This window comes from Cyanistes caeruleus, chromosome 2 (genome assembly GCF_971803275.1).
Source record: "Cyanistes caeruleus chromosome 2, bCyaCae1.hap1.1, whole genome shotgun sequence".
In the NCBI taxonomy this organism is placed as follows: Eukaryota; Metazoa; Chordata; class Aves; order Passeriformes; family Paridae; genus Cyanistes; species Cyanistes caeruleus.
Genome location: NC_141702.1, coordinates 25,871,001 through 25,888,589, shown reverse-complemented (window position 1 = coordinate 25,888,589; position 17,589 = coordinate 25,871,001). Strand labels below are relative to the sequence as shown.

The window sequence follows — 17,589 nt, the reverse complement described above, 5'->3', positions numbered from 1 at the left end:
AGACTCTGAAATCTCTTCCACCTCCCAGTTGCAAATTCCTTGCATTTACCTGGGGTTTCATCATCATCTCTACTGAATTTCAGTTTTCCTTGTCAGTCTCTCAGATACAGATGGCTTTCTGTGCCCAAGATCTGAAGTCACATCCTAAATGAAAACTACTATTTTGATGGTTTTTAGAGACCTTTCAAATACTTTCATAACTGTCTGAGCAAGATTACCAGCTCATTAGTGGTATTGCTAACTGGAAAACCAGGAGAGGTCAGTGAGAAGCCTGGATTTCAAGCAAAATTTTATGCTGGCTCTAAACTTCAGTATGTAGCATCTTTTCAAAGTTTTCAGTATTGTAAACTTCTGGACATCAGTCTTATTCTGCAGCTGTTCTACCTCACAGTACAGAAAATTCTGAAACAGGCTAAATAAAAGCAGAAAGGAGAAAAATTCCTGCTGATTCATATCTCTCTCTTGCTCTGAGGACAGAAGACAGTATTAACACTAATAAGTTCTAGGACTGAAGAGAGTAAAATAAACTTCCCAGAAACTGTGAAGAGACAAAAGAACCTCCTTTTGGCTGGTTACTCCAGCTGGGTTGAGAAACCCTCTCAAGAGTACCAGAAGCTTTCAGGTAGTCAGAGATATGTAATGAATATGTCACTGGTGGACTTACTTCAATTTCATTGATTGATTCATCTTTAACCCCTATGTATCTGTTCCACACCACACAATACATAGCACAGCACTGATGTTTTCAGATTAATCTGTGAGAACACTTCAGTGCATCCTGAAGTTGAATGGACTTTGAAACAGTAGAAACTACAAAAATCTTTGGCAAAAAGCTATTTTTCTTTTCTTACATGTCATAGCAACGTAGTTTTCTAGGGTGTTAAATTCAAGGACATCTATATAAATGTTCTCAAATAAATACACTTGTGATGTTTTTATTGTTTTTTGCTTTACTTTTTACTTGTCTGAGTAAATCTTCTTGTTCTCTATCTCTTCTTTTTTATGAGTAGTCTCATTCTCAGATGAAAGAAACCCAGGATGAAATAAAAAATATTCCAAAAACTTTCAGGTTTGCCTTTTATCCAGCTGGGAACATATTCGTAGTACTGTCTTAAGCTGCTCTGAAGGTAAGAGGTAAGAAGGGAGAACTATACTGGGAGCAGCTATTTAGTGAGCTGCACACCATAGTTAAAGCAATACTGCTGCCAACAACAAACTTCCAACACAGCCTATGCAGGTTAACTCCACAAAGGTATGTTTGACTCCAAAGACACTTGTGAAAGAACTTTAGTCTTTAAAATCTTACCCATTGGCTTGCTCTCTCTTTAACAATATGATAAAAAATATATTTAATCAATGTTGTAATTGTTCAACCCCTTTAATAATCCTTCTATAATCCTAATAATAGTCCTGTTATTCTTTTTTCCCCAAAGCAAGAAAAAACCTGTATCTTGAAGCTAACATTGTTGTCACTCTTTAAATGTTATCAGCAACTATATTTAGTAAGTCATCACATTCAGAATGCATCCCAGATATTTTCTTTATTCTGCACTTGCTGATGGTGACCTTTAGATTGCTGTTGGTTATTTTTACTGAAGCAAGAAAGACTCCATCAATTTCATGCAGTAAATTATAAATATTTTTTTTTTTTTGTGATTGCAGTTGCTATGTGTCTAGAATTGCATGGGATAGTGTATCAATGATAGTGGGAGTATGTTGTAGGGAGCTGAACTAGGATTGTCTCAAGGAACTACTTGGCAGTCAGACTTAAAACTCTCCATGGAAAGGTGTGCATCTGAGAAGATGTTGTTCATAAATTTATTAAGAACTAGTATTTCCATTTCAGCACTTTTCTAGTTATTTAACACTACTGATATCCTCTTTCTAACTTTTTAATCTATACTGATCTTGGCATAGGTCAGAAGATGGATACATTAGGTAATTATATTACTACCAGTAGTATAATTTGGATGTGAAACTAACCCGCTGCAGACCTTTGCAAGGTGCTAATTACATGATGGGTAGAGCCAAAATAATGACCAGGCAGTAAAAATCAGTTATCAGTATAGAGAGGGGCTAGAAATCTTAAGTTTTTGCATGCTTGAATTTTCTCCTTTGTTTTCTTGTTAATTCTCCTTGATTTTCATTTAATTAGAAATATGAAGTTCTTCAGATCTTTAATTATTTTTCTACCTATATTAGTACCTTTTGTTAAAAAATTTTAACTAAGGATACAGGGCTTATGCAATCATGCTGCTTCTGTCTTCTGACTTTTTCTGCAATAACATTTAAATCTTTTGGATGAGTTCCAGAAATTTGACAGACAAGAATGAGTCTGAAATTTATTGCGTTTATGGGGTCCTAGGAGTGTTCACATGTCAAGGGGCCTTGAGAGATCTCTAGTGAGAGCAGGAGAGATCTCTCCTGCTCAAAGCAGGGCCAGCCAAGGGTTCAGACCAGCTTATTCAGGAATTTGTCCAGGTGGATTGTGAAATCCTTCAGTGGAGGAGATGGTATATCTGGGCAACCTGCAGCACTGCTGGACTATGTTGGGAAAACTTTTCCTTATACACAGGCCAAACCTTTCTGTTTTCACCTTTTCCGTGTTTTCCATCATCCCTGTTTCAAACTCCTGTGGAGACTGTGACTGTGGGAACACCAGCATCACTGAGCTGCTGTTAGGTCCCTCAGATAGACAGTATACAGATAACAGACAATAAACAGACCCAGGTCTCTCAGCCTCTTCTCACAGGACAAGTGCTCCAGCTCTGACCACCATGAGTGGCCTCCACTGACCTTGTTGCACTTTGTCAATGTCTGTCCTGTTCTGGGGAAGAGAGGGCAAGTCTGGCCCCAGTGTTACACATACCTACAGTCTAATGAGTGCCTACTAAAGGATACCGTCACTTTTCTACATTTCCTCTATGTTCTTTACAATAGGCAGCCTGATAGATGATAATGGTCATAAAGTCAAACAATAAAAAATACCTGCATTATGAATTAAACTTTTAATGGATGCTATATTTTCAGATGTGCCCAAATTGAAAAGACTTTCATTGCCTTATGGGATGGAAACTAATCATAAGAGAAGAATCTGTAAAAGACTTGATTTTATCAATACGAATGCTTTCAGCAGTCCTCCAGTATAATTACATCCTATACATAAAAGTTTTGTTTTTTCAATCTCAAACATGACAAATAGATACTTTCCCCTCCTGAGAAACACTAAAATACCCATTTTTCATGGTACCCACTCATACACTGCATGATTTTGCCTGTTTCTGTCATTCCTTTTTAACTTGTCTTTCAGAATTCTTTCTGAACATTATTTTACTAGCCACTTTTCTTGCTTGAGAGCCAAGGTGATTCAGCTTGAGTTAATACAGTTACAAAGCTTCAGTTTGTATTTGCTTACTACACATGATGCAGACATGTAGATCTGACCCACAGCTATCTGACAGGTAATAAATTCATCACTGGTAGAGGTATTGCCTGACTAGTGTCTGATGTAATAAGAATTATTCCCTTATCCTCCCTGAATTACCCCAACTAGCTGTGTGACTTAATGAGTATGTGTACAAAAAGCAAAGGAATACAATTAACATATTGTTAATACAATACATGAATGTGTTTCTGGGTGAATATAGTGAATATGACTAATTTTTCAGTGCTCATGGCTGATTGTACTGTCCTTATAACCCCTCCCAACTACTGTTGGATACTCAATGTTTTTACTTTTAAATTACCAGTTTTTAGGGGTTTAGATGTTGTTTTCATTACTGGAAACCTTTTAGGATGTTCCCTTCTTATGAATTAACTTCATTTTAATTTGTTCAGCTATTGAGCCATCTCTTTTTTTTGGGTTTTTTTTTTGTCCTGACTCAAAATCCAATAGCCCTGCTGCTTTCAATTAAAATGTAGTACCTTGGGCAGAAAGCCTTCATGTATGTTTTCAGTATTTTCTGTTTCTAAAAATATGCTGGGATTTTTTGTTAACACCATTCTAGGTATTCAGATTTCCAATTGTGTAATATTTTAATGATGATTAAATTAAAAATGCTTTTTCTGAATTAGAGCTGTGATTTAGTGATTGTTGTTATTCATTGGCATTGTCTCATTCTTCCTCTTGCAGTTCAAACATTCTTTCATTAACCTGCAGAAAAAGTGTACCTCTGAGTGCTAGATAAGATTGATGTACATAATTAGTATATGCATGCAAGACGTTGGTGACACTCCCATTCTGGAAATCATTCCCATTAATAGAAACGTAAGATTGTTTCAGAGAGCTTGACCTTGTTAATGTCAGCCCATGATTCTTGACTGAAGCAGTGCCAGTACTGAAAATGCAAAGGCAAGAAAAGCCAGATAGGCTGCAGAGTTCCCTGAAGTGGGAGGCGAATATTGACAGCAGAAAGGATTGTATAGATTTAATTTTTTTGGTGGGTTGGACAGACTGACAAGAAGAACATTATTTTTTGAAGAGTTTTGACATGACTCTTAAGTGTAGCAAAAGGATGTTTTTACTCTGGGATGCCTAATTTTAATAGAAAAAATATATTCATTAGAGAAGCTTTGTAATAGGTGTCAAGGACTTTGAAGAGAAATGTAATTAACATCATTTTATTGGCACTGTAAGAATATAGCAGAGAATACTGAAAAAGAGCTACTGACTTAGCTATCCATTTTATAAATCCATGAAGGAAAAGGAAGCTACTCCCCTCAAAAAAATCCACATAAATGGGTGACAATATTTCCAGAACTTTACAGGTCAAAGTCTGGAGATAGCTCAAGATAAATTTTCATAGGGAATAATACCTCTAAAAAGATATAGGTGGAAATGTCTTTTTGTCTCTGACACTTCTCTATTGGGGGACTCTTTGCATGACTGAAAAATCCATGTTTTCTTGTAATTAAGAGGGATGAGAGACATGTATTATACAGAAGCAAGTGCAAGATTACTGTGCTAATGGTAAAAGGCAAAAATGAGCTATGTTTGAGGATTGATACTGGAGGAGTTAGTTGAATAGCTGTATCTCTCCCTGGTTTAATTTGCTTAGCTCAGAGCAAAAGTGAGTGGAAAATAATATGAATTGTCTTCTTGAAATGCTTTATTTTTGCTTTTTACCTAAGATCAGTGGTGCAGAAAAAGTACCATTGAGATTCTTGTGTTTGCACTGTGTGGAGGAATGCTGTTTATGATGGACATTCTCTGTCCACTGGTATAGTTGGCTGATGCTGGCTGGATGCCAGGCACGCAAGAAAGCCACTCACTCACTCCCCTCTGCATCTGGACAGAGGAGAGAAAATTTAACAAAGAGTTCTTGGATTGAGATAAGGACTGGGAGAAAACACCCAACAATTACCATCAAAGGCGAAACAGGCTCAACTTCAAGATATAAAGTGAATTTGTTGCTAACAAAATCAGAGTAAGATAGTAAGGTAAAATAAAACCCTAAAAACACCTTCCCCCCACCCTTCCCAGTTCCACCTCCTACCCCAGCAGCATAAGGAGACTGGGAATGGGAGTTATGCTTAATTCATCACCCATGGCTTTTCCCACTGCTCAGGGTCAGGAGTCCTTCCCCTGCTGTACCATAGGTCCCTCCCATGGGAGGCAGTTCTCCCTGAACTTCTCCAGCTTGAGTCTGTCTCACAGGAAGGAGCTCCCTGTGAACTACTGCTGCAGCGTTAATCCATCCCACAGGCAACAGTCCTCTCAAACTGCTTCTGCATGGGTTACTCTTCCACGAGGTGTGGTCCTTCAAGGACAGGCTACTCCAGCATGGGCCTCTCTCACCTTGGGTCTTTCACGTGGTCACAGCCTCCTCTCAAATATCCACCTGCTCTGGTGTGGGGCTCCTCCATGGGCTGCGGGTGGATCTCTGCATCCCCATGGATCATTGTAGGCTGCAGGGAGACAACCTACTTCACCATGATCTTCACCATGGACTGCAGAGGAATCTTGGCTCTGCTACGTGGAGCATCTCCTCTCCCTCCTTCTTCACTGACCTTGGTGTCTGCCTAGCCTTTCTTCTTACATGTTTTCACTCTGCTCTTCTCTGGCTGCAATTACAACTGCCTCACCATTTTTATTTTGGTTTGTCTCCCATAAGTCAATTGTCAATGCAGCAGCCATCTCTTTTCCTTTGGGGGATTTATCAGTGACTGCACAGAAAACGAACATGCTAAACACAATCATGAGGTGTGTGCAGTGAGTGCAACATCTCACTGAAGGCATTGGTTCTGTGTTTTTAGTGTGTTGTAGGTGTTGTATAGTTTTTGCTCTTGGCAAGTCAAAATTTACAGCCAAAGCAACTAGCCACATGTCAGTGCTGTGAGCCAGCAAGTTAGCAGCTTGATTCTGGCCTGGGTTCCTTTATGAGACTGTATTAATGCTTCTTTTTTGTAGTGGTACTAGTCATGGAGTGACACAAGGAGTGTACACAGTAGAGGCTGAGCATAGTTCAATACAAAAATTGAATACAGTTTGTCTTGCTCCAGTAATTAATATATTGCCCCTGTCTTTTGAGAAGAATCCTCTTTTTGCTCCAGTCTTACTTGAAAGTCACAGTTCTTGGCACAACAGTGATTTCTGATGACTTTGGTAGTCTTTGGCCATGGTCTGAAGAGCCTGTAGCCTGTACTGCCACTCTGGGCATTAAACCTGAGGCTTTGTACAGAGCGTAGCACAGGGGAAAATTTCTCTATGAAGGCTTAGGGGGTTATTTTTAAAGTCTCTAAGGAAGCAGGAGAAGGAAAAGCTTTTCAGAGGCTTTCTACCAGGCAGTAGATTTGGATTGGTATTATAGGCAGTGCCTTTGAGACAGAGTAATTGTAAATTGACTTCACTCTTCACAGCTACGTGGTAAGAAGAGTGGTAACAGGAGAAGTTACTCTGGGGGATGTTTGGGATAAAGCATAAGAAAACAGGTATGGAAGGACAAGAGACTTCCTGATAAGTCATTGGTGTCTTTGGTACCAGGACAAAAAGAAGAAAAAGTTGATCAAACTGTGGAAACCCAATATAGAGAGAAAAGACAAAATATTCAGTACCCCATCTTATACACAAGTGGGTACCATAGAACAAAATGACAAAAGCAGCACTGAAGTTTCATGCCTGTTATCCTTCTAACCTGAAAAGGCCTAGCAAGGGTGTCTTTAGATTTTCAGATGCACTTTGCAATGGAGAATAGATCCCTGGCCCCAGACTTGAGCATTGGATTTGACTTTATTTTTTGCAATTGTTCATAGGAGCTGGTTTTGTCTAAAGCAGTATCATTCCTGACACTGGTAACAGGACATACAGTAGTTCCCTTGTTGGTAGGGTGTCCTACCAGGCTTGTGCCCAGCACGGCTGCGGGACCTCCATGGGGATCAGTTCCTTTCGTCCTGTGATTCAGTGAAAGAAACCTGGTGTTCCTGCTGATGGTGCTCACTCCACCCCGAGGAGCTTGGGATGTCCTCTTCAGGTCTTAGAGCTTGTCTGTCATCACTTTCCATCCTTCTTAGATTCTCACGCAGTGTTTGGTGCTGTGTGCTACGGGACTTCCTCCGGGATTGGCTTCTTGTCAACCGCGGTTCAATTGAAGAAACTTGGTGTCCTTGCTGAAGGCGTTCACTGCTCCTTGGGGAGGCATGGATGCCTTGTTCAGTCCTTAAAGGCTGTCTCACATGGCATTCCATCCTCCTTGGATTCTCCCTCTGGGGCCGTGTGCTGCAGAGCCTTCGTGGGGTTCGGCTCCTTGTCATCTGCAGTTCTCTGTAAGAAATCCGGCGCCCCTGGTGTTGGTGCCTGCTCCTCCCTGAAGAGGCACGGAGGTACCAGTCATACCTTAGAGCTCGTCCCTCATCTCGTTCCATCTTCCTTAGATACTCCCTCAATGTTCTGCTGGCAGAACTGCGCGACCTCTGTCGAGATCGGCTCCTTATTGCCCTCGGTTCTATGAAAGAAACCTGATATTCTTGCTGACGGCGCATACGCCTCCTTGAGAAGGCACGGGCGTGCCGTTTGGTCCTTGGAGCTCGGCCCCTGTCACGAGCAGTGTTCTGAGCCCTGCTCTGCTGCCGTCTCCTGCTGCTTGAGCGATTGTAGCTCTGGGCCTTCTGGACCCTGGTGTGGCCATTGTAATGACTCCTTGGATACCTGCTTCGGCTCTTCTCTTGGGCCCTGCCACGGCTGCCCCCACGGCTGCCACCGCGGCTGCCACCACAGCTTCTGCAGTGAGACATGCAGTGCTGGTGTCCTGAGGAACGACGCTGACATCTTTCCGCAGCACGGGACCCAATTCGCTCTCCTTGATTATGGCTGGCAGAGCTGATGGACTCACTGATGGAATGCACCTCAGAGTTACTGTCTCCCACCACGTGGAATGTGTCTGGGAAAGGTGACTGGCATATCAGGCCCTCCGCTCTTCTGTGGAACCACTCCACCATGCAGTAAAAACAGAAAGGATGCCGACGCCAGCTCACGGAAGCTCGGTCGTTAATGGCGGCCTGGCAGATTGGGCACCTTATGTTCTCTGAAGCACCTTGATGTGCAGCCCGGGACACCTGGCTGGTGCTGGCAGCAGAAGAGGTGCTGCTTTCTGCCAAGTTTTTCTCTGAGGCCATTTTGCCCTGCAAACCAAAGAGATAAGCTGACACGTTCCCTAGTGCTCAGGACACAGTCTGCAGCCAGCAGCAAAGCTACTGAAGTTGAGCATTAAAGGACTGCCCACTCTGCCTCAGGACAGCTCTTGAGCTGCCACCAGTGCCAGGGACCATCCTGGGGCAGATGAGTGACACTGGGGTGTCACTGTCACATGTCACTGGCATGTTTTAGCTCTTGAGGCGGGACGGTGGTAACTGACCTCTCTGGTATGTGCTGGCAGGAGCTGGGGAGCTGGGAAAGGGATTCCTGGCCTGTCAGCAGTTGCAGCCAGAGCCTGAGTGCATGACAGACTGGGACCAGCACCCCAGGCCCTGTCAGTGTCCTTGTCCAGAAAATCTCTGTGCCCTCAGAAAGCACACAGTGGGATGGGGGTCCTTTTTCCCCCACCTCTAGATGTCTGGCCCCAATGGAGGAGGCCAGACACTTTGGCCTTTTGGGGCTTCCCCAAGCATCCAAAAGGCTTGTTGTCATATGTGTCACAATGACTCCTTGGTGATACCATGGGACCACACCCAGGAGATACAAACTCTAGTCCCAGGGAATGAAAACTTCCAAGATGGCTTGTCTCATATGGCTGCTCCACTGTCAAGCAAAATCCAAATGCCTTATTTTTCATATAAATTCACTGGTTTCACTGATCATACCCAGCCCTATGTTCTGTTTTAAAAATAAACCATCTCAAGGGATTTCTTCCTCCTCAGTCAACTTTGCAGGTCTAAAGAGGTGATACTTCACTGGAGCAGTCTGTCCAGTGTGTGTAAGTAGAAAATAAGTAGAGATGGACATACTGGAGAGTGTCAAATAAGGGTTCACAAGGGTGATGAAGGGTCTAGAGCATCTCTCTTACAGGGAAAGAACTAAGAGTGCTGTCTCCAGGCTGCTCAATCTGGAGAAGACCCCATGGGGTATCTTTTCCAATGTATACCAGTAACTGATGGGAAGGTACAAAGAAGACAGAGCCAGAGTCTTTTCAGGGGTGCCCAGAACCCAGGACTTCCCTCTGAATATTGGGAGACTTCCTTTTTCACTGTGAGCGTGACCAGACACTGTCAGGGTGCTTTTGGACTCTTTCTCCTTGGAGATGATACTCAAGATCTGTGTGCATGTGGCTGTGGTCATGGGCTAGTTGCCACTGCTCCATGACAGAAGCCTGTTATCTTCAGTGTCCCTGCTGCCTTCTGCTGTAGTTCTGGGCTTACAGCCTGGCCCTCATCACGATCTCTTTTCATTTGCTTCTCTCTGTGTGTCTGACCTTAACTGCTATGGGACTTGCCCTGAAATCAGCTCTCTGTTGCCTTTCATTCCCTGGAGGAAACTCAACTCTACACTGCTGTTTCTTGTGCCTCCCATAATAGGCTGGGACTGGCTTTCTGGGCTTAGAGCTCAGGCCTTGTCATGGAGTGAAACCCATTAAAGTGCCACAGCTTGTCTCAGTCTTGGTAGATCAACAAACTTGTTTACGTAAGTCTGATAAGCTCAGCTGAAGTAGTCTTTCATTAACTTCAGCAAAGAAGCCATTTTGATTCCAAAACTTCCATGTACTCTAAGTCAAAAACAAAGCACTAGACTGGGACTGATTGCAAGGCCTGGTAGATGATTCAAAGGGGAGAATTTTGTCCTAACCTTTAGTACCCATCCCTTCTGACCATACAGACTTTTAAGCATCTTCAGCTTTCCAGGAGAAAGAGTTTAGTTGTTTATAAGGCCAGTGTCATCCTGGCCTGTGTCAGCAGTAGTGTGGCCAGCAGGAGCAGGGCAGGCATTGTCCCCCTGTACTCAGGACTGGTGAGGCTGCACCTTGAGTGCTGTGTCAAGTTCTGGGCCCCTCACAAGGACACGGAGAGACAGGAGCGTGTCCAGGGAACTGCAGCAGAGCTGGGGAAGGGTCTGGTGCACCGGTTTGACAAGGAGCAGCTGAGAGAGTTGTGGTTTAGCATGGAGAAAAGGAGGCTCAGGGGGCGCTTCATTGCTCTCTTGAAATACCTTAAAGGAGGTTGTAGTCAGGTGGGGGTTGGTTTCTTTCCCCCCAGCAAGTAGTGACAGGATGAGAAGACATAGCCTCAGACTGTGTCAGGGGAGGTTCAGGTTGGACAGCAGGAACCATGTTTTCATAAAAACGATTATCAGGCATTGGAATAGATTGCCCAGGGAGGTGGTGAAATGACTATCCCTGGGAGTATTTAAAAGACATGTATGTGTGGCACTTAGGGATGTGGTTTAGCGATGGACTTGATCACTTTAAAGGTCTTTTCCGGCTTAAACTTCTGTGATTCTAGTGAAATATGTGTGTACCTATAGATTGACTTTCCCCACCTGCCTTTTAGAATGACCTAATTTAGTACTGTGTTCACAATACATTTGGGAAATTCATTAATTTAATTTAGTACTTACTGTGCTTGTAACACTTTTCCCTCTTTATGCACCTTTGTCTCTCCCCCCTGTGCCCCCATGGCACAACCCTTTGTATAATTGCATTGGATGTGTTTTCAAAGAACTTTTTATCTATTAAACCTGCTCAGAATGAGTATTTTACTTAATTGATGCTTGCTGCTTTCCAGATTAATCTTCCACTGAATGTGACATTCTGCATTTTTTTACATGTATTCAAGTATTTTACGATAATGAAATGTTCTTCTGATGCTTTTAATGATTGTAAATAACTTTTTAATCCTAAATTATTGAATGTATATCCCATCTGAGGTCTTTTAAGTGTGTGCTCTGAAAGGTTTTAAAAGAGCTTATGACTAACATTGAAAACTGTCTGCTGGTACAGGCTTTAAATACATATTTTTGATCTCATAAAAGTAACATAAACATTTATTAACAAATCATGACATGGGCCGTTCTTTTCAACACATTCTTTCTTCATGCTTGTTGGAAGTCAAAGAAACTTGTGTATGAATGTTAGAGTGTGCTGTGGCTGTGCTCCTCCTTTCCATTCTCTGGTCCTTGAAACAGCATGTTTCTGAGACCCACAGCTGGCCCTTTTCAGCAATAATTCAGTTATAATTAGCTCATTATAAGCATTGCCATTTTTTGTGCTGTCAAAAATGTCACTGCTGCAAAAGCAGCTTTTTCAATAGTACCTTTTCTGTCAGGGAGCTCTCAGGCACTATATAAGATGTTCTTTGCAGAATGATTAATTCAGTTATTTGTTGTTATCCGTTGGTTGTACAGCTTTAGGGAATAAAGAATTCAAAACTATTCTACCTGAATATATTTTTGGGGGGGTTTTCTGTTTATTTTTTTGGGATTTTTTTGTAAATTTTAGTGTTCTACAAATTAGTAATTATATATATATATATATATCACATCACAATTTTTTACTGCATTTCTTAATTGAAGAATTTTTTTGAGCAAAAGTTAACTTTATTTCTTATCTTAATTTGTATAATCTTTAGGTAATTCAGAAGTGTTTGAATAGACACTCAGTAACAACAAGAAGTTTCTTCAGTTTTCTGGTATTTGTACTGAAGGTTAGCCATTGCAGATAGAGTCCAGCTTAGTTCTTGCAGGTCCCATTTACAAAAAGCATCAAGCTGTGATGATATTATTCCACTTAAAAGACTGATAGCTGGAATTGTAAGCCTCAGCTATTCCTGCTCCTGATGAGATCATTTGCCGAGATTGGCTTCCTTTTCAGGTGGGGAAGAATTAGTTGTGGAGTGTGACCTGTGGACTGTCACCTGCCTCTCAGCACTGCTAAAAGTCCCAGTTCACTAAAAGACAGCAGTCCCTGTCATGTGAGTGCAAACAGCACAGGTGATCCATGTGCAGCCTGGATAGGAGTGTGTAAGTTTAAACTTCCCAAGGACGACAAATACCGCATCACTGATTGTTCTGTTTTGTGATATTTTACAGAAATGGAAAAATTTCAGGGTTCGGAAGGCAAGAAGGAAGATGAAGAAAAGAAGTATCTTGATGTCATCAGCAACAAAAACATAAAGCTGTCAGAGAGAGTTCTGATCCCTGTCAAACAATATCCAAAGGTACTGTAAATGCAGTCTAACACTCGTTTAATTGTTATTAATAAAAGGATGAAAAAGTTATACACTTAACCATTTTTATTGACTCAAAATATGCAGGCTTTGTGATAGCAAAAAAAAAAAAAATAAGCTCCTATTTAAATGTATCTGTTAGCTATTACATGTTTTAGCTACTGTCTCAGGGCCTTTCAGGAAAGCAAAGTGAATGAGTTTTTTTTCAAATTGAGGTAGGTTTTGTCCTTAAGCAAACTGCTGTGGTTTTTTCTCAGTTGTTTTTTGGTTTTTTTTCCACATATGTCATCCTTTTGTAAAATAAAAGTTGCCAAAGAAAAAATGTTTCAGTAACTCCAAAAAGCTTCCTTATAGGAGAGTTGGGGGATTTTCTCTGGAGTAATAAGTTTTAAAAGATCAAGTGTCAGGATTACTGCCAGCTGTGACTGACAATGTTCAGTGCTGTTTATGAAATTCAAATGTTTTAGCATCTCAGACTTTCTTATTAGTTCTCATTGTTACATACTCTAATGCAGAAAAAGTATTTTATTTCTTGCAAAATTTAGCTGCTTGTTGGAAGTTTTGGGTTTTATTTTTATAAGAGAATATTGATTTTTTTTTTTTTTTGAACTTGGGTGTTTGTTTGGTTTTCTTGTACAGTTTTTTATTTTACATAAACAGTTATTCTAATAGTATTCATACTGAAATGATAAACATCTCAATTTGTCTCCAGAGTATTTTTTCCTTGCTGATTTATTATCACATGGTATTTGATTCACCATTAGCCTTGATTACACTCTGAGCTTTTTGCTTTATACTTTCATCAGAGCAATAAATTACGATTGGTAAAAAGCTCATCAAACAAAATGAAAGGTGTAAAAAAATTGAGATTCAATGATTCCAGCTGACATTTACCTCCTGATTGGTGAATATAAAACTGAGATAATGTAATAATCCAAATGGTAAAGACCTTAGAAACACATACAGTGCTATAAGGAATTACTTTCTTGCTGCATAGCCTGAGGTGCTTTGCCTTGATTTGTGGTATTTTGTGTAAATGCTGTAGGTGACCTGAAGTTCTTAGTCAGGATGTAATAGTGCTGTAACTTCGTAGCAGCAGTGTGATAATCATTCAGAATACTGTTTGATGAAGATAGTAGAATAAAAGACAAACTATTCAAAAGACAAAATGCTATCATCTAGCCAATATAGCACCTGAATATGATTAAATTAGCTTCATTGACGTTAATGAACATGTCATATTAATGAATAATAAAAGATTTAAGGCATTTTTTACAGCTTTTGAGTGGTGGAGTTAAAGAAATCAGTACGATGGAAATTAAGTACATACTCAGTAATGCAGAATAATCTTTTACAAGGTTTCAGTAGTTGATTTGCTGGCAATATTCTGTGCTTGGCATGGAACTATTCTCAGAGCTGCAGGTTTCCTGCTACCATCTCTAGGAACCATCTTTCAAGGATTGCATTTGCACTTCGTATCAAACTGCCGATTGCTGTGATCTAGCGTCTTTTCTTTTCTTGACAATTGTATACATTAGTCAAATCAGTACACAGTGGTTGCTTCAGCTTACTTTATAAATGATGAAAAAAAGTGGAAAATAATTAAAAGAGGATTAGTTTGGTGGATTATTTGGTAGAATATGTTAATAAGAGCAGTTGATCAGACTTGTATTTATAAACAGTTAAGATAAATACCATATGATTTCATTTAAGAGTAATTTTTATTTGAAAGAACAGTATTCTAAATAGTTCATTGTTTTCTGATAAGCTTTTTTGGGCAGTGCTGGGTAAGCAGGGTTCTGTAAATCTTGAGAAATTTACAGAATTGCCCAAGTGTGAAAAATTGTAGAAAAAAATCTGGCCCAGTTAAAAGCCATCTAAAACATCACTTTTCCACTCTCTGTTTAGGAATAAGGGCAGCTGTTGGAAGGCATTTGCACTTACTTTAATTTCATGTAAAAATACAAATTGCTTCAAGGGAACCCTTGGCCTAAAAATTTATTATGGTCTGTAGGCTAAGCTTCAATGACAGCTGTAGAGTCAGCAGCAGAATTTTAAGGTTTGAACAAAAGTTAACACAAAAGGCTTCTAGTGACTAAATAGCTCTTAAAGTTGCAGAATAAGTATTATGAAATTCTCTCTACTCATGTGTCCACAGTCTGTTGCAGACAGCAGGAAAAGAATATGAAAGGCTGTGGTTAGCAACAGCTGTCCTACGTTACCAGCTCCAGTGAAGACACAGGCCTCCTTCCTCTGCTCTAAAATAGAGATCTAAAATAGAGATGGGGTGTTAGTTGACACTTCAGCAATGATCTTTTCTGAGATTAATTATCTTAAATAGCAGCAGCCCAGGTGGAAACAGCATCACATTTACACACACTCCACTACACAGCAGGTATTTTTAATGCAGTCAAAATTTCTCTTGAAACAGTGATGCAATGTCTTTGTTGATCCTTCTTTCTGTCCCATAATACCTTTTATTTTTATTTTTTTTTACTTTTATGATATGTGAATTCCAACTAAGACTTGCCTCGGGGTTTGTTTAAAAAGACTTCAGCACAGATCAGTTTGAATGAATTTCAGATACATCAGATATAGGAAAAGAGTGAGTTATTTTAATTAAAAAAAGAAGAAGGAAAGGAAAATCTGAAATTATCATGTTGCTGTAAATCATAAGTGACAGTTTAGAGGCTTGGTGGGAAACTGTCATTTGAATGGCAGTACAGATTTTTGCCATTTACTTACCTGTAGTTTGGCTTTTGTCGTTTTCTGTGGTTCCTACCTTTTTCTGTGATAACTTTTTTAAGGAGCTTCTAAACTGGCTTTGCAAATTTGTTCCATTGCACAGTTTAAGAATTTGAGAGCTTGTTTAAAGCCTTAGCTTTATGTAGCACATAAAATACGAAGTTTTTGTTTGCATACTTGTCCGGTCCACATTTTAAGTTAAAATGTTGCTGACTTTGTTGAAATTCTTCCCCTGTTATCCCTGGCTTCAGCTTAGCTGGGTTTCAGCCATTAAGGAATGGCTCATTTTGTTAACTTATTTTGCTTTCTGTGAGTGCAGATATATGAAATAGCTGACAAATCAAAAATAAACAGTATGTATATAAAAGTCTTAAATATTGCAGTGCATCTGTCTTGGTTTGACCTCAATCAGCAACCAGGGCCCATGCAGATACACTCCTACACCAGTGGGATGGGAGAGAGACAAAATAGTGATAGTGGGTTGAGACAAGAGGCTTTTTTAAAGCAAAAGTTGTGCATGGAGGCGAAGCAAAATCAGGAATGTTTTCACTTCTTCCCATGGACAGACAAGTGTTCAGCCGTCTCCAGAGAGCAGGGCCTATTAAGCACTCAGATATTAGTAGAAGGATCTTTTCAGTTTTCTGATATCTCATTTCTGCTTCTTTAGCAAATTCTCTATTAATACATAGTTTCCATTTTGATCATTAATTGTATTTCAAATAGACTAGCAGAAATATTTCAAAATTCAAATTAGAGTTTTTTAATATTGTTGAATTTTTTGCTTCAAATAAATAACTGTAACCAAGATATTTTCTTTAAATCCCTTCTGTATGAACTGTCCAACTAATTCTGAAAAGTGAAATCAAATATGGGAACAGTTGAAGAGAGAAAAATTGGAAAAGTAGTTTTCTTCCTGTACTTAAGCTGAGAGAAAAGGCAAAACCTCTCAAACCTCAAAAGCTCATTCTGCTTCTCCAAAATTTTATTGCAAGTGGTGCAATTCTGCTATTCAGTGCATGTTTTCAGTTTTTCTGATTGTACTCAAGATCCAATGCATCTTCTGTTCCATTTAATGATAGCAGGCATTTGGAAAATCCAGACAAATACTTTAGCTGTACTTCCAGTAAAATGCATGAAAAAATATCACACTTTTTTTTTTCTTCTCTCTGACTTACTTAGGACCTGATCTTTCATCCATCTCTCTACTTACCTTTTACAGATAAGTTAAGGAAATGAACCCTGACTCTAATGCTTCTAGGGCCCACACTAATCTTGCAGAGCTCTCGAATAGTTACAGGAAATACCTTTTATTATTTAAAAATAATTTCTGTCCCCATTTTTGTTAAAGCTTTAGTTGTTTTCATAACACTGCTGTTGAAATCAGCTCCCACAGCATTAATTACCTTTGTTACCATGCTTAGAAATGCTGCTCTGTACAGATGTCTTTAAAAATTGTTTCATAAAATTGTTCCTGACTGCAGAGAATAAAGTGTATTCCAGATAGAATTCAGAGATTTGCCTTTCTGTTTCATTTAACTATCCATGGCTGCATAAATCTTTAGCAGTATAATTAAAACAGCACTAACATAGTTAAAAACAAGTAGTACAGAAATAATATTCCAAACATTAGGACTTCTTTCTCCGCCTTTGATTGCATGATGGTGAAATGTTTCTCATGGGGATTTTCCCTTTATTTATACATGAAAATACATAGTTCAGCCTTCATCCTTCACTGTTTTCTTGCTGAAACTCATTCTTGAAATTGCAGGCAGGGACACTAAATTGCTGCTTAGTGATTTACTGGGATTTTCTCAATGCTGTTATAGTGGAATACGGTATTGCTTTCCATATTTCAAGGCAGACTTTTAGAGTAGTTAGAATTTACCATTTCATATTGCAGAGCACTCAAAGGCCAAAACTAAGATGGAGACATCCTTTGTACGCAATACACTTAATAAGTGCACTGGTGTTTCTGCAAGGAGCTGACAATCTAGAAAACACAATGTAAGTAGAAAATGGGACATAAAAAAGTATGAGCAGGAAAAAGTTGGTAGGTGGTAGCAACTGTGTGAAATACAGACAAGTCCTAGCCACTTCTGTTGGGAACATTGGTCATGACTCATTTCTGAACCAACCAATTGGCTGGTTCAGAAAAAAAAAAGCTCTCTATTTTTCTTTATTATTCCTATTTGAGAG

At 39.8% G+C, this 17,589-nt stretch overlaps 2 protein-coding genes across 33 annotated transcripts in view; one reads left to right on the top strand and one right to left on the bottom strand.

The window, feature by feature from the left end:
* Window positions 1–17,589, top strand: part of KHDRBS2 (KH RNA binding domain containing, signal transduction associated 2) — a 403,209-nt gene that overhangs the window by 50,020 nt on the left and 335,600 nt on the right. For 29 of the 32 annotated variants that reach the window (XR_015282867.1, XR_015282864.1, XR_015282865.1 and 26 more), the window contains exon 2: window positions 12,512–12,639. Coding sequence is in view for 3 of the 32 variants with exons in the window: in XM_086876178.1 (XP_086732304.1) it covers window positions 12,512–12,639 (128 nt within the window). In the remaining 29 variants the exon portion in view is untranslated. Of the gene's footprint in view, window positions 1–9,173; window positions 9,408–12,293; window positions 12,394–12,511; window positions 12,640–17,589 lie in introns of those variants that run through there. The other 3 variants (XR_015282877.1, XR_015282876.1, XR_015282875.1) reach the window with 2 other exon arrangements.
* Window positions 7,210–9,184, bottom strand: LOC111925843 (uncharacterized). Its single transcript, XM_023922431.2, has 2 exons — window positions 8,850–9,184; window positions 7,210–8,616 (listed from the first exon to the last, which is right to left on the bottom strand). Exon 2 carries the CDS (start codon window positions 8,608–8,610, stop codon window positions 7,375–7,377), a length of 1,236 nt encoding a protein of 411 aa, XP_023778199.2. The 5' UTR covers window positions 8,611–8,616; window positions 8,850–9,184; the 3' UTR covers window positions 7,210–7,374.

Excerpts from the sequence above, each read along its gene's own strand:
- LOC111925843 (XM_023922431.2), bottom strand. The coding sequence starts at position 8,610 with ATGGCCTCAGAGAAAAACTTGGCAGAAAGCAGCACCTCTTCTGCTGCC.